We start from the raw sequence: 14,594 nt of genomic DNA, 5'->3' as shown, positions 1-14,594 counted from the left end.
TAGGCAAGCCACCCAGGGTAAGCGTTGCGGAGAGCATTTCTCTTTTGCTTCCACGATTTACACTGATCCTTAGGGAGATGCCTCCAGGTGTAAGAGAATCTGCATCTCTTTCTCTTTCAGTCTCCTCCTGCCCTTTCCCCCTTGACCCTCTCCCTTCAGATACACATACACACTGCTCTTTCTCTCTGCTTTTTCAAAAAGATTTCTTCTTATTTGATTTCATTCTCTACCTGCTTCAACTATAGAACAGGAAGGTGTAAAGCAACCTTCTCTGGCGTCGTGCCTGACAGGTGGTTTGAATGACAACTGCCATCAATTGACATGATTAATAGTCAGGGGTGTGTGAGGTTTATTCTGAAGCAGCCTTCCCTTTCCTACCACACCACCCCTGCCTGTTGGACTACAACTCCCATCGTCCATCACCATTGGCTAAGGTGTCTGAGGGGTGATGGGAGTAGTAGTCCAACAAAACCCGGCAACTCAAGCACAGAGAATACTGTGTAATACTGAGATAGCTGGACTAATGCACTTATTGGCTATAAGGCAATTTCATGACGGCCCCAGGCTACCCCTGGTATTTTCCACACTACCCTCTTGATGACCTGGACTACAGAGCTGTATCCAGAGTGAGCTCTGTGAGAGTTTTCTTGGCCCAAGGTGGAGCCACCTGCTCCTTCAACACAGACCGTCACAGCAGACCAAGAGTCAGGGGTGAGCTAATTCCAAAAATGAAGGGTGCTAAAAGTTCTATCATGACAGGAATTCAAAAGATATTTTGGTTAAATTAATACAATTTTGGTTTGCTTGATAAGTAAAGGGTGTAAAACTGATTGCCAAATGTTTGCAGTTACCATATTTTTTGCACCATAACACTCACTTTTTTCCTCCTAGAAAATAAGGGGAAATGTCTGTGCGTGTTATGGAGCGAATGCCTGCGGGTGGCGGCGGCGGGGGGGATCTGCTGCAGCCGTGAGCAGAGGATCCAGGGTTCCCCTTCCTCCTCCGTGGTTACAAAGCATGGATTCACATGGATCCTCAGGATTTTTGCATTGGGCTACTCCAAACTCACTGTCAGATCACATGTCTGTGGCCACAGCATGAACCACAAAAATCATATATCCACTATTTCGTTTAGAATATTTTTTTCCTTGTTTTCCTCCTCTAAAAACTACGTGCGTGTTATGGTCTGGTGCGTGTTATAGAGCGAAAAATACGGTATATATTTTATATAATAATATCAAACTTTTTTGGTTTTCCAAAAGTAGTTTATGTGCTTTTTCATCAAACGTCAACTTACCAAACTAAATGTTGTTCAGTCACAAAAGTAATAGCAGATTTGAATTCCTCACACTCAAGAATACCTTGCAATAATTAAGTTTCAACCCTCAAATGACACGCCCTTCTGAGGTAGTGTGAGGAGTGTCATCTTGAGGAAGGGACCACAAATTATAGGATGGATGGAAGAGAAATGAAGAGAAGAAAAGAGATAAAATATTGGATACACATTTTTCAGAATGAATTTACTTCTCACTGAGACAGAGGTGAGCTAATTCCAAAAATAAGGGTGGCTAAAATGTTTTACTATGACTTGGAAATTCAAAAGATATTTTGGTTAAATTAATACAATTTTGTTTTGCTTGGTAAGTAAAATGAGTGTAAGATTGCATAGATATCATTCAAATTGATTGCCAAGTAGTTGCAGTTATATATTTTATCTCATAAAATTATAATTATTTGGTTTTCCAAAAGTAGTTTATGTGCTTCTTCATCAAATGTGAACTTACCAAACTAAACGTTGTTCAGTCACAAAAATAATAGCAGATTTGAATTCCTCACACTCAAAAATACCCCTCACTGAATAAATTGGCAAAAACTAAGTTTCAACCTTAAAATGACACTCCCTAGTGAGGTAGTGTGAGGAGTATCATCTGAGAAAGAAAGGGACAATAAATTATAGGATGGATGGATGTGAAATGAAGAGAATAGAGAGAAAATATTGAATACACCTTTTTCAGTTCATGAGACATGGCACTTTCAACAATATGCTGGTGAGTAATTTTCTTGTCTTGTTCTAAAGTTTCTCTCCCTCACAGCTTTGAGACATGTGCTTGGAAATGTATATGGGGAAAGTGTATGGGAAGGATATTTCAAGCTGAAGTTGGGAAACAGATTAAGCATCTTTATCGCGGATTCCTCCTCCCTTCCTAAGTTGATTCTTCTTTTAAATACGGGGGGGGGGGGGCAAAGCAGCTTTTGTGTTTCTGTTTCTTGTATTTGCAGCTGATACAATTAGGTTATTCAACCTTTGTTAAGTTTCTCTAAATAGATTTTCCTTATAAGGGAGGTCTCCAACCCTGGATCATTTTATTGTATACTCTTTGTCTTTACGTATTTCTAACCGCAAGTCTACATTTTCCTGAGATTGGAGCACCAGAATAGTACACAGTATTCAAAGTGTGGCTGACCACTGGTTTACATATGAGCATATGGTAGCTGGTACTTTATTTCAATCTAATTATTTTCAACTCTAATTTGCCTTCTTTGTATCACTACAAAATATTATCGTTTTCAGTAAGCATCTCAATCCTTACATGTCCTGTCCAGAGCCAAACAACATTTTCTCCTTTTAAAACAGGAATAGGCTAACTCCCAGTTTGTGGGTTCCTGTCAGAAGCCACTGTATTTTGTATGAACTAAACTCTTCTGGTATGTTCTAAAGGTAGCACCATCTAGAGCACATTTAAATATTTATTTGAAAATACTGATATCCCACTACAGTGGTACCTCGGGTTAAGAACTTAATTCGTTCTGGAGGTCCGTTCTTAACCTGAAACTGTCCTTAACCTGAGGTACGACTTTAGCTAATGGGGCCTCCCACTGCCGCTGCGCCCCCACCGTACAATTTCTGTTCTCATCCTGAAGCAAAGTTCTTAACCTGAGGTACTATTTCTGGGTTAGCGGAGTCTGTAACTTGAAGCGTCTGTAACCTGAAGCATCTGTAACCTGAGGTACCACTGTACTCATGAAAATACCAGAGTGGTTTCCCACAGCTCTGAATAAAAACCATACAATAAAAAGCGAAGAGCAATCTTAAAATACGAGATCAGCTATGTATTTTCTTCCATTAGCACTTTGCCTCCCATCATTCCCGATCATTTCCCATGCTTTCTGGGAGCTGAAGTCCAGTGTTGGTTTTCCCTGTGCTAGAATAACCTGGAGCAAGAATGCATGCCCATCCACCCTTCTGCTTGTCTTGTGTGTAGAAAGCATGGGTCCAAGTGATTTTCCACTTCTCCCATGCTTTCTAGGCAGAGGTTTTGCCTTTGCCCTGCTACTTGCCCCAGAAAGTCCACACTTTAGTGCTAAATCACAGCACCCTAGTCTTCTGATTGTAACCTGGTTTAACTCCTTTTAATCTTGAATATCAGATTACCCTTGGCCCAGACATAGCTGAACTACAACTCCCAGCATCCCATGCTTTTGGCAATGCTTGCCAGGGCCGAAGACGGTTGTAGTTCTGGAACATCAGGAGGGTTCCCCATCCCTGCATTAAGCCATGTAAAAATTAGAAGGTTTTCTCATTGTACACATGGTACATGGGTGATCTCAGCCATATCAAGATGCCACTATTGTTTTTGTGCCAACTGTTTATTCCAGCTCCATTTTGAGTAGGTATTTTCCTATTTTTGTTTCTTCCTTTTCTAGATAATGTACAGGGAAGCAATGTGGGAAGAAGGCAATAAGAGCTATGAAGGAGAATTTATCTTACTGGGAGTGGCTGACCACCCATGCTTGAAGATGTTGCTCTTTGCAATTCTCCTGCCCTGCTACATGATGACCTTGCTGGGCAACACAACCATCATGGTGGTGTCGCGGCTGGACCCCCATCTCCACACCACCATGTATTTCTTCCTCACTAGTCTCTCCTTCCTTGATCTTTGCTTCACCACCAGTGTGGGTCTGCAGATGTTGGTGAACTTCTGGCAGAAAAGCAAGACCATCAGTTACGGTGCCTGCGTGGCCCAGCTCTACATCTTCCTTGCTCTGGGCTCCACAGAATGTATTCTTTTGGCTGTCATGGCTTGTGACCACTATGCTGCCATCTGCCCCCCGCTGTGCTACACTACCATTATGAACCACTCCCTGTGCTTCAAAATGGCTGCTTTTGCCTGGATTAGTGGGCTGACATTGCCTTGAATGGCAGTACATCACCACAAGTGGGGGTGAACTGCGTCATGTGCATAGCAAGGAGACAAAAAGCCAAGGGGGAGAAAAACCAAATGTGGATCAGCTCCTAGTGAATTTTGTGGCTGTATTATGATGTGAAGGGACGTGGGTGGCTCTGTGGGTTAAACCACAGAGCCTAGGACTTGCCAATCAGAAGGTCGGTGGTTTGAATCCCCACAACAGGGTGAGCTCCCATTGCTCGGTCCCTGCTCCTGCCAACCTAGCAGTTCGAAAGCACATCAAAGTGCAAGTAGATAAATAGGTACCACTCCGGCGTGAAGGTAAAAGGCGTTTCTGTGCGCTGCTCTGGTTCGCCAGAAGCAGCTTAGTCATGCTGGCCACATGACCCAGAAGCTGTATGCTAGCTCCTTGGGCCAGTAAGGTGAGATGAGCGCTGCAACCCCAGGGTCATCTAATGAACCTAATGGTCGGGGTCCCTTTACCTTTATGATGATGTGAACCCAGATCCCCCCTTGGATTAAAACTATTTCTCTAAATGTGACACCACACGAGGTGTCAAAATAGCAAAGTGAAGTATTCAGAAATATCAATATGCCGTGAAATAAATTTATCCGACCAACTTGGAAAGTTCCCATGTAGCTAGTTGATTCAAAGACTTTTGCTCCCTAAGGAGTTAAGTAGTATTTTTCTTTCCACGCCTTCCCTGGTGCAAGTCACAGCCTCCAGAGGACATTGTGCAAGCGAAGAGGAGGAGAGTCCTTTGAGGCTTGTTTGCTCATGGCTGCAGCATAAAAGTTTCTCCTAATTATTGAGTCTGAGTTCTGTTACTTCTGGGCTCCATGATGGTTCTTCAGGGAGCTGCTGAAGATGCAGGTGGATAGCAATTTCCTCCACCACCTCCCTGCTGGATAACATCATAAAATCTGACAGTAATCTGGTTTAAATGTTGCTGGTTTTTTAAAAAAATAGTAGATTACCTTTGACCCTCCAGATGTTGCTGAACTACACCTCCCATCTTCCCAAGGCTTTTGGCCATGCTTGCTGGGGCTGAACAGAATTGTGCTCCAACAACATCCAGAGGGATGAATGTTCCCCATCCCTGCACTAAGCCATGTAAAAATAAGACGGGTTTCTCGTTGCACACATGGTCCTGGTTCATATTCATACTGCATAGATTCAGAAGTAGATTGGGTAGAGAGTACACTTAACTGGAGCTTGGACTTGGAGAATGGGGACGAGTCTTATGTCCAATAATGAGAATCATTGGGTGATCACAGTCTTGCAACCATGCCACTATTGTTTTTGTGCCAACTGTTTATTCCAGGACCATTTGAGTAGGTATTTTCCTATTTTTGTTTCTTCCTTTTCTAGATAATGTACAGGGAAGGATTGTGGGAAGAAGGTAATCAGAGCTATGAAGGAGAATTCATTTTACTGGGAGTTGCTGACCGCCCACGCTTGGAGATGTTCCTCTTTGCCATTATCCTGACCTGCTACATGATGACCCTGTTGGGAAACACAACCATCATTGTGGTGTCACAACTGGACCCCCACCTCCACACCCCCATGTATTTCTTCCTCAGCAACCTCTCCTTCCTTGATCTCTGCTTCACCACCAGCCTCAGACCACAGATGCTGGTGAGCTTCTGGAAGAAGAAGAAGTCTATCTCCTATGGTGGCTGTGTGGCTGAATTGCACATCTCCCTTGCTCTGGGCTCTACAGAATGCGTCCTTTTGGCTGTCATGGCCTATGACCGATATGCTGCAGTCTGCCATCCACTGCGCTACACTACCATTATGAGCCACTCTTTATGTTTCAAGATGGCTGCCATCGCCTGGCTTTTTGGCTTCAGTAATTCACTAGTGCACACAGTGATGACTGTTCAGCTTCCACGGTGTGGAGAGAACCGAATAGACCATTTTTTCTGTGAGGTGCCAGCCTTAATCAAATTGGCCTGTGTTGACACCTCCTTCAACGAGGATTTGCTTGTTGCTTTTAGCGCAGTGTTCCTTATAGTACCACTAGGCCTCATTATGGTCTCTTATAGCTATATTGTGGTTGCTGTGTTGAGGATCCGCTCAGCAGAGAGCAGGCAGAAGGCCTTCAACACCTGTGCTTCCCACTTGATCGTGGTGTCGCTCTTTTATGGGACGGCCATCTTCAGCTATGTCCAGCCCGCATCCAACTACTCCCGCGATCAGGGCAAGATGGTTTCCCTTTTCTATACATTTGTTGTCACTATGCTCAATCCCCTAATCTATACCCTGAGGAACAAAGAGGTGCACAAAGCTCTAAGAAGACTGACAAAGAGAACCTAAGACCATTGTCTCCCAACTCCATGCAGAGGCTCTGTGGTTATATTTTAATAAAAATAAATAAAACATCACTGATCACTTATATGGCAACCAGAGCTTCTTTTTTATGTTGGATTGCCTGCGCTTGATTGTGGTGTCCATCCAGCTACTCCAGCTACTTCCAACAATAAATCTGAAAACCTCAACCACTTGATTTTTTTTTTTTTTTTTTTTTTGCATTTTAAAATTTTAATGATTGTCAGTAACGTTGAAGGAAGTCCAAAATGGATAAGAATGTTATGATATGGATAAAAATGTATAACTGGTTGGAAACCACTTGATATCCATATTTAACTTTTTCTGGGCCTTCGCCTCCACTGGTGAAAGCCATCTGGGTGTCTTCCTTTCTAAGAGATCTTTCTATTTTATCCATACGTTGTACAGAGATTTCCTAATTACATGATTTTTGAAAGCATTATGGGCCTTTACTTTATCATACCATAGATATGCATGCCATCCAAGCAAATTATCAAATCCCTCTAAATCTAAAGCATCAGTGTCTTCTAGTTGTATCCATTCTTTAATCCAGCAAAAAGCAGCTGCCTCAAAATAGATTTTCAAATCTGGCAGGGAGAATCCCCCTCTTTCTTTAGAATCCCTAGGTAATTTATATTTAATTCTGGGTTTTCTCCCCTGCCAGATAAATCTAGATAAAGCTTTCTACCATTCTTTAAAGCATTTCACATTGTCTATGATTGGGAGGGCTTGAAACAAAAATAACATCTTTGGCAATACATTCATCTTAACCACTGAAATCTGGCCCATTAATGACAGTTTTAAATTTGACCATATCTCTAGGTCTCTCTTAATTTCATTCCATAGTTTCTCATAGTTCTCTTTATATAAGTTCAAGTTTTCCCCAGACAGATTCACACCCAAATACTTGACTTTTTTCACAAAATCTAGGCCCGTCTTTTCTTGTAATAGTTTTCTTTCATCATTATCCAGATTTTTCTATAATACTTTGGTTTTACTCTTATTTAACTTATATCCCGCTACCTGCCCGAATTCCTGTATCAACTCCAGTGCTTTCACTGCACTGGAGTCTGGATCCTGTAATGTCAGTACTAAATTGTCAGCAAAGGCTTTTAATTTATATTGTTTGGATTCTACTTTAATACAGTGGTGCCCCGCAAGACGAATGCCTCACAAGACGAAATACTCGCTAGACGAAAGGTTTTTTTGTTTTTTGAGCTGCTTCGCAAGATGAATTTCCCTATGGGCTTGCTTCGCAAGACGAAAACGTCTTGCAAGTTTGTTTCCTTTTTCGTCTTCTTGCTGTAAAACCGTTAAAACCCAAGGTGCATTGCTTGAAGAGGTGCAGTTGAAATGCTCTTTACGGTATGTGTGACTTTAAAGAGCACTTAATAAACTCTTGTTGTACCAAATTTGGCTTTGTTTGGACTTTTTTTGACCACAGGAATGCATTAATTGAAGTTCAATGCATTCCTATGGGATTTCGTGCTTCGCAAGACGAAAAATTCGCTAGACGAAAAAACTCGCGGAACGAATTAATTTCGTCTTGCGAGGCACCACTGTACCTTTCATTTGTTCATCGTTTCTAATCATACTTAACAAGACCTCTAGGACCGAAATAAACAGCAAAGGGGGAAGTGGGCACCCTTGCCTGGTTCCCTTCTCAATTCAAATTTCCTCTGGTACCACATTATTTACAATAATTTTAGCTTTTTGTTCATGATAAAAGCACTTATTAGTGGTAGCATAAAAAATTTGCTTCGGGTTGTTCTGTGATGCTTCCTCAGTGTTACCACATAACTGCTGGGGCTATAGCATAACAAATGTGGGAGAAACCCCCTACACCAAACATTTGTGGTATAGAATATTTCAACAGGAAGTTTGAAATGAATGGAAATGCAGCAGTGTGACTGCCCCCCAAATTCTCCAGGTGCAATCAGCATGGTTTGGGCAACCCAGCCAGATGGGCAGGGTACATATAAAATTGTTGTTGTTGTTGTTGGATTGTATGTGACCACCCCAAAAGCATCCTGAGCGCAAAGAGCTATGAATGTGTGTTAAAAAGGACCGCTGCAGGGGCCCTTAATTTGACTTTGCAATCCAAGATATTTCGGTTTAGCTGTCTGCCAGTTCTACACACAAACACACACACACACACCCCACACCAACACACTACTTTTCTGTTTAATGCATTTTACGGCTGCTGATTGTCATTGTGTCATGTGAACCAGCCATGTGGCATTATTGCTACTTTGGTGGGGGTGACTTCCATCCTGCAGAACCAGTTTGACACTGTCTTTCCCGCCTTCCTTCCCCTCCCATCTTTGGCGTTACAGTAGATCTGTAGGAAGGACATTTTATCCTCCATTTTATTCCCATCAACCCAACGGTTGTATTAATGGCAGTCTTTTTATCTTTTTTTAAAAAAGGATATTAGTTCTCAATACACACCTCCAAATGTAACTTTTCAATAAATAATGCTGCTAGGGATGAAGGAGGACTTGGATTTTGTTCCCATGTTAATAAGAAAGTACCTAATAGGCACCAGCAGTTACCATTCAACCTTAAAATGAATGCACCTGGACTCTGAAGGTGAATGTAGACATTACACTGAACATGGCGTTCAGGCTCTAAATATCAGTTGCCAGGAACCGCAACTGGAGAGGGTGGTTGTTGTGCTCTCTTTGAGTTTATCCACTTTTAGCTTTCCTCCACGCTTTCCAGACGTGGCCCATGCTTTAAATCTGCGCCTGAATGACCTTTTGCTTTAAAGAGTGTTTTCTGTGGTGAATGCTCTGAAGCAAAATGGGGGGGGGGCACCTTTTAAAACAAGGACATGTGCCTGGAAAGAACGTACCTCAGGATATAAATTAGTGCATTAAGCGTGGTGACAACAAATGTATAGAAAAAGGAAACTATCTTGCCTGGTCACAAGAATAGTTGGACCGGGGGCTGAAGGTAAATGAAAATGGCCGCCCCATAAAACAGTGACACCACAATCAAGTGGGAGGCACAGGTGTTGAAGGCCTTTTGACTCCCCTCAGCTGAGTAAACCTAACTCAGCATCATAGTGTAGCTATGAAAGTCCATAATGAGGCCTAGGGGTGCTACAAGGAATACCACACTGGAAGCAAAGAGCACCACCACATTCAGTGAGGTGCCAGAACAGGCCTATTTGACTGAGGCTGGCACCCAGGGCCAACCCTATCATGGGGCAAACTAGATAACTGCCTAGGCCACAGACCTCAGAGGGGTGCAGTACAGACTGCAGTGTCCAGCCTGGTTCATTGGCATATCCGGCAGCCAATTCAAAATTAAAAAGAAGCTCTGGTTAAGACAAAAATTGCCACATAAGTGATCAGTGAGGTTTTATTTATTTTTTATTAAAATATAACCACACAGTCTCTGAACGGAGTTGGGAGACATTGGTCTTAAGTTTTCTTCATCAGTCTTCTTAGAGCTTTGTGTACCTCTTTGTTCCTCAGGGTATAGATTAAGGGATTGAGCATGGTGACAACAAATGTATAGAAAAGGGAAACCATCTTGCCCTGATCGCGGGAGTAGTTGGACGGGGGCTGGACATAGCTGAAGGTGGCCGTCCCATAAAAGAGCGACACCACAATCAAGTGGGAAGCACAGGTGTTGAAGGCCTTCTGCCTGCTCTCTGCTGAGCGGATCCTCAACACAGCAACCACAATGTAGCAATAAGAGACCATAATGAGGCCTAGGGGTACTATAAGGAAGACGGCACTAGAAGCAACAAGCAAAGCCTCGTTGAAGGAGGTGTCAGCACAGGCCAATTCGATTAAGGCTGGCACCTCACAGAAAAAATTGTCAATTCGGTTCTCTCCACACCGTGGGAGCCGAAGAGTCATCACCGACTCCACCACTGAGGTGCTTAGCCCACTAATCCAGGCAAAAGCAGCCATTTTGAAGCATACAGAGTGGCTCATAATGGTAGTGTAACGCAGTGGGTGGCAGACGGCAGCATAGCGGTCACAGGCCATGACAGCCAAAAGAATACATTCTGTGGAGCCCAGAGCGAGAGAGATGTAGAGCTGGGCCACGCAGGCACCGTAACTGATGGCCTTGCTTTTCCTCCAAAAGTTCACCAGCATTTGTGGTCCAAGACTGGTAGTGAAGCAAAGATCAAGGAAGGAGAGGTTGCTGAGGAAGAAATACATGGGGGTGTGGAGATGGGGGTCCAGCCGCGACACCACCATGATGGTTGTGTTGCCCAGCAAGGTCATCATGTAGCAGATCAGGACAAGACCAAAGAGAAACATCTCCAAGTGTGGGCGGTCAGCCACTCCCAGTAAGATGAATTCTCCTTCATGGCTCTGATTATCTCCCCACATTGCTTCTCTTTACAGCATCTGGAAAAGAAAAAAAGATATATAGCAAAATACCTACTCAAAATGGAGCTGGAATAAGCCGCTGGCACAAGAGCAATAGTGGCATCTTGGTATGGCTGAGATCACCCATGTACCATGTGTACAATGAGAAAACCTTCTAATTTTTACATGGTCTGATGCAGGGATAGGTTACCTGGACGTAAGGGTTGGGATGCTTGTTGAAAATGGTAATGTTTTGTAGTGATCTAAAGAAGGCAAATTTAAAGTTGAGAATAATAAGATTGAACTAAAGTGCCAGCTACCATATGCTCCAGTGGTCAGCCACACTTGGAATACTGTGTACTATTCTGGTGGTCAAATTTAGTCTTGTGGTTAAAAACATGTAAAGACAAAAAGTATACAATAAAATGATCCAGGGTTGGAGACCGGGAAAATCTGTTTAGAGAAATTTAACAAAGGTTGAAAAACCTAATTGTATCAGCTGCAAATGCAAGTAACAGAAACAGAAAAGCTGCTTTCTTGTTGCTGCTTGTATATAAAAGAAGGATCAACTTAAGGAGGGAGGAAGAATCTGTGATAAAGATGCTTAATCTATCCCCCAACTTCAGTTTATAATATCCATCCCAGGCACTTTTCCCATACAGTGGTACCTCGGGTTACATACTCTTCAGGTTACATATGCTTCAGGTCACAGACTCCGCTAACCCAGAAATAGTACCTCGGGTTAAGAACTTTGCTTCAGGATGAGAACAGAAATTGTGCTCCGGCAGTGTGGCGGAAGTGGGAGGCCCCATTAGCTAAAGTGGTGCTTCAGGTTAAGAACAGTTTCAGGTTAAGAACGGACCTCTGGAACGAATAAAGTACTTTACCTGAGGTACCACTGTATACATTTCCAAGCACATGTCTCAAAACTTTGTGGGAGAAAAACTTTAGGAGGAAAAACAAGACAAGAAAATTGCTCACCAGCATATCATGAAAAGTGCCAAGTCCCATGAACTGAAAAATGATAACAACAACAACCCTACTATCTCACCTCTGTCACAGTGAGAAGTAAATTCATTATGTCTAGGTCAGTTTTACACACTGGATATTCTTTTATTTATTTAATACGTGTATAGCCCACACTGCATTCTGAGATCTTTGGCTGGGGAAAATAAAATAAGATTTGCAAAGAAGAATATTAACAACAACAAAAATCTATCCCATGGAGTGGTCCATAGCTTGGCCTCTTGGTCTGCTATGACAGTCTGTATTGAGAGAGCAAGTGGCTCCACCTTGTTGGGGATTGAAGCTTGAAGGACACTAGTCTAGTCTGACAGGCAGCAGCTGTCCAAGATTGCAGACCCGGCTCTCTGCAAGCCCGTTCAAGAGATGTCAAAGTTTGAACCTGGAACCTTCTGCATGCAAAGGAGATGTTCCACCACTGAGCTACGGTCCTTCCTATGTGACATGGGGGGGGGGCAGAAGGGAAGGTGGCGACTGAGGGAGACACCCAGAGAGGATGAGCCAAGCAAAAAGAAGCACACACTGAGCCACACTGATAAGAAATCTTTTTTAAAAAGCAGAGAGTAAGAACATGCCGTATGTGTATGAGTTTGTGAAGGGGAGAGGGCCAAGGGGGAAAAGACAGGAGGAGACTGAAAGAGAAAGAGATGCAGATTCTCTTACATCTGGAGGCATCTCCATAAGGATCAATGTAAATCGTGGAAGCAAAAGAGAAATGCTCTCCGCAACGCTTACCCTGGGTGGCTTGCCTAATTCAGTCCAGCACCTTGCCTCTTCTGCCTCAGCATTGTGTTCCATACTATGTGTTGATACCGGCACATCTACATGACTATAGCAGTCAAGATGTTATCCAGCAGGATGGGAGAGGTGGAGGAAATTGCTCTCTCCCCTTCTTCAGCAGCTCTCTGAGGAACCATCATGAAGCCCCATAAGGGCCAGAACTCAGACTCAATAATTAAGGGGAAACTACATGTTACCCTTCAGTCATGAGCAAAGAAGCCCCAAATGACCTGGCTCCACTTCCCTTGCACAGCGTCCTCTGGAGGCTGTGACTTGCACCAGGGAAGGGATGGAAAAGAGAACACTACTTAACTCCTTAGGGAGCAATAGTCTTTGAATTAACTATCTATGCAGAACTTTTCAAAGTTGTTAGGAGCAATTTATTTCATTGCATATGGATATTTCTGGGTATTCCAATTAGCTGTTAGGAGACCTCATGTGGTGTTATATTTAGAGGACTGAATTTAGTTCGAGGGGAGATCAAACTATGGGCATGGGGCCCATAAGCCGGTGACTACTGTGGGATAAAAACACACTGGTTCTGAAGACAATGTCCCATGACCCTTTAAAATGAATTCTGAACAAAATTGGTGAAGTAGCCAAAAGGGTTATTGAAAGAAAAACATCATTTCAAGATAGGTGACCAAGGCAGGCACACCTTGTTCAGGGAGCCACAAGCATTTTATCCTTTCCCTGAGCGCAAAAATTCCTCCTCTACGCGCCCACCAGGAAGGGGTGTGCAAAGTTTACAGTGTATCGTGTCCGCCTTATTAACATATAACCATCCTACCTCCCCTTGCTAATCATTGCACAGATATGTGTCCCATTAAACTTTAATTAGTTTAATGCTAATCAGATGTCCAGTGCGCTTCCGATGCTACAATGTCCCATTACAGCAGAGCTTTTCACACAGCGGATCAAGAAGGGCTGGAGAGTCAGCATCTTTTCAATAAAGGAATCTTGGAGCAAGCGGTTTGGAACTCAAATAAAAGGTTTATTTACACAAAACAAAAAAACCCTGGTGAAGAATCACACATTTCAGCAAACACGCCCCAAAAGAAAAAGTAAGGGGGAAGGGAGAGGGGCAGGCACACGAGTGAGTTGACTATTTATACAAACTCACATTCCTGGAAGCCTAACGACCTCCAGCTGCTCAGTGATTAGAGCGTCTTGATTAGAGCTTCTTAACCCTTTAATACCAACACCCCCTCTCGCTCGTAACACTGAGCTGTACCAACCTTAATTCAAATTTAAACCTGAACAGAAACATTTATGAGATTGCGGACTCAAAGCTTTTGTAAAACCGTCTGCGAGATTTTCTTGGCTTGGACAATACTTTAGTTCAATTAAACCTTGTTTTACACTTTGGCATACATTTTGATAACGGATATCCAAATGTTTTGTGTGTGCCTTGAATTGACCTGATTTAGCTAGTTTAATACAAGGTTGATTGTCTTCCCACACTCTGATAGGTAGGGAACATTCTCCAAACAATTCTTGTACCAGTTGCTTATAAAATTCCAGTTCTCTACATACATCTGATAATGCATTGAACTCAGATTCAGTTGAACTTAAAGCTATAAGTGATTGTTTTCTTGATCTCCAACCAATTAGTGCATTTCCAAATTTTATCGCCATTCCTGACACTGATTTTCTATCTGGTCCAGCATCTGCCCAACTGCTGTCAGCCCAACATTCAAGTTGTGTGCTGCCCTCTGCTGATAGTTTTAAGCGAAACCTTTTGGTAGTTTGGAGATACCTTAAAACTCTTTTTACTCCTTGCCAAGCATGCATTGATGGTTTTTCAGCTTGTCTACACAGCATGTTGACAGCATATGTTATATCGGGCCGAGTCCACTGTGCAATGTGGAGTAGACTGCCTATCGCTGACTGGTAAACCCCGGGATTACAGAACTCTGCCTGTTGCTCAGTTTG

General features: G+C 42.9%; 3 protein-coding genes across 4 annotated transcripts in view; 2 read left to right on the top strand and 1 right to left on the bottom strand.

Annotated features, from left to right (window-relative positions):
- Positions 1 to 190: 190 nt before the first annotated feature.
- Positions 191 to 6,530, top strand: LOC309525114 (olfactory receptor 2G3-like). 2 transcript variants are annotated; one of them, XM_082210519.1, is made up of 2 exons: positions 191 to 711; positions 5,560 to 6,530. In XM_082210519.1, the coding sequence occupies exon 2, from the start codon at positions 5,563 to 5,565 to the stop codon at positions 6,505 to 6,507; it is 945 nt and encodes a 314-aa protein (XP_082066645.1). In that variant the 5' UTR covers positions 191 to 711; positions 5,560 to 5,562; the 3' UTR covers positions 6,508 to 6,530. The 2 variants fall into 2 exon arrangements, with proteins under 2 accessions (XP_082066645.1, XP_082066644.1); XM_082210518.1 differs by lacking the exon at positions 191 to 711 and adding an exon at positions 1,827 to 2,048.
- Positions 3,651 to 14,594, top strand: part of LOC309525132 (olfactory receptor 2G3-like) — a 53,384-nt gene continuing 42,440 nt past the window's right edge. Inside the window, exon 1 of the mRNA XM_082210551.1 lies at positions 3,651 to 3,668. The gene's annotated coding sequence lies outside the window, so the exon portion shown is untranslated. The remainder of the gene's footprint in view (positions 3,669 to 14,594) is intronic.
- On the bottom strand, positions 9,875 to 11,180 carry LOC309525139 (olfactory receptor 2C1-like). The gene has a single exon (XM_082210584.1). The coding sequence runs from the start codon at positions 10,875 to 10,877 to the stop codon at positions 9,951 to 9,953; it is 927 nt and encodes a 308-aa protein (XP_082066710.1). The 5' UTR covers positions 10,878 to 11,180; the 3' UTR covers positions 9,875 to 9,950.

This window comes from Podarcis vaucheri, assembly GCF_965113315.1.
Source record: "Podarcis vaucheri genome assembly, chromosome: 2".
Lineage (NCBI taxonomy): Eukaryota > Metazoa > Chordata > Lepidosauria > Squamata > Lacertidae > Podarcis > Podarcis vaucheri.
Note: the sequence above shows the minus strand (reverse complement) of the source record. Positions and strands in the feature narration are given on the sequence as shown.

Bases quoted from the DNA above. Each gene is read 5' to 3' on its own strand.
- LOC309525114 (XM_082210518.1), top strand. From the start codon at position 2,019: ATGAGACATGGCACTTTCAACAATATGCTG. The intron at 2,049-5,559 runs GTGAGTAATTTT...TTCCTTTTCTAG, and splicing joins GCACTTTCAACAATATGCTG to ATAATGTACAGGGAAGGATT.
- LOC309525139 (XM_082210584.1), bottom strand. From the start codon at position 10,877: ATGTGGGGAGATAATCAGAGCCATGAAGGAGAATTCATCTTACTGGGA.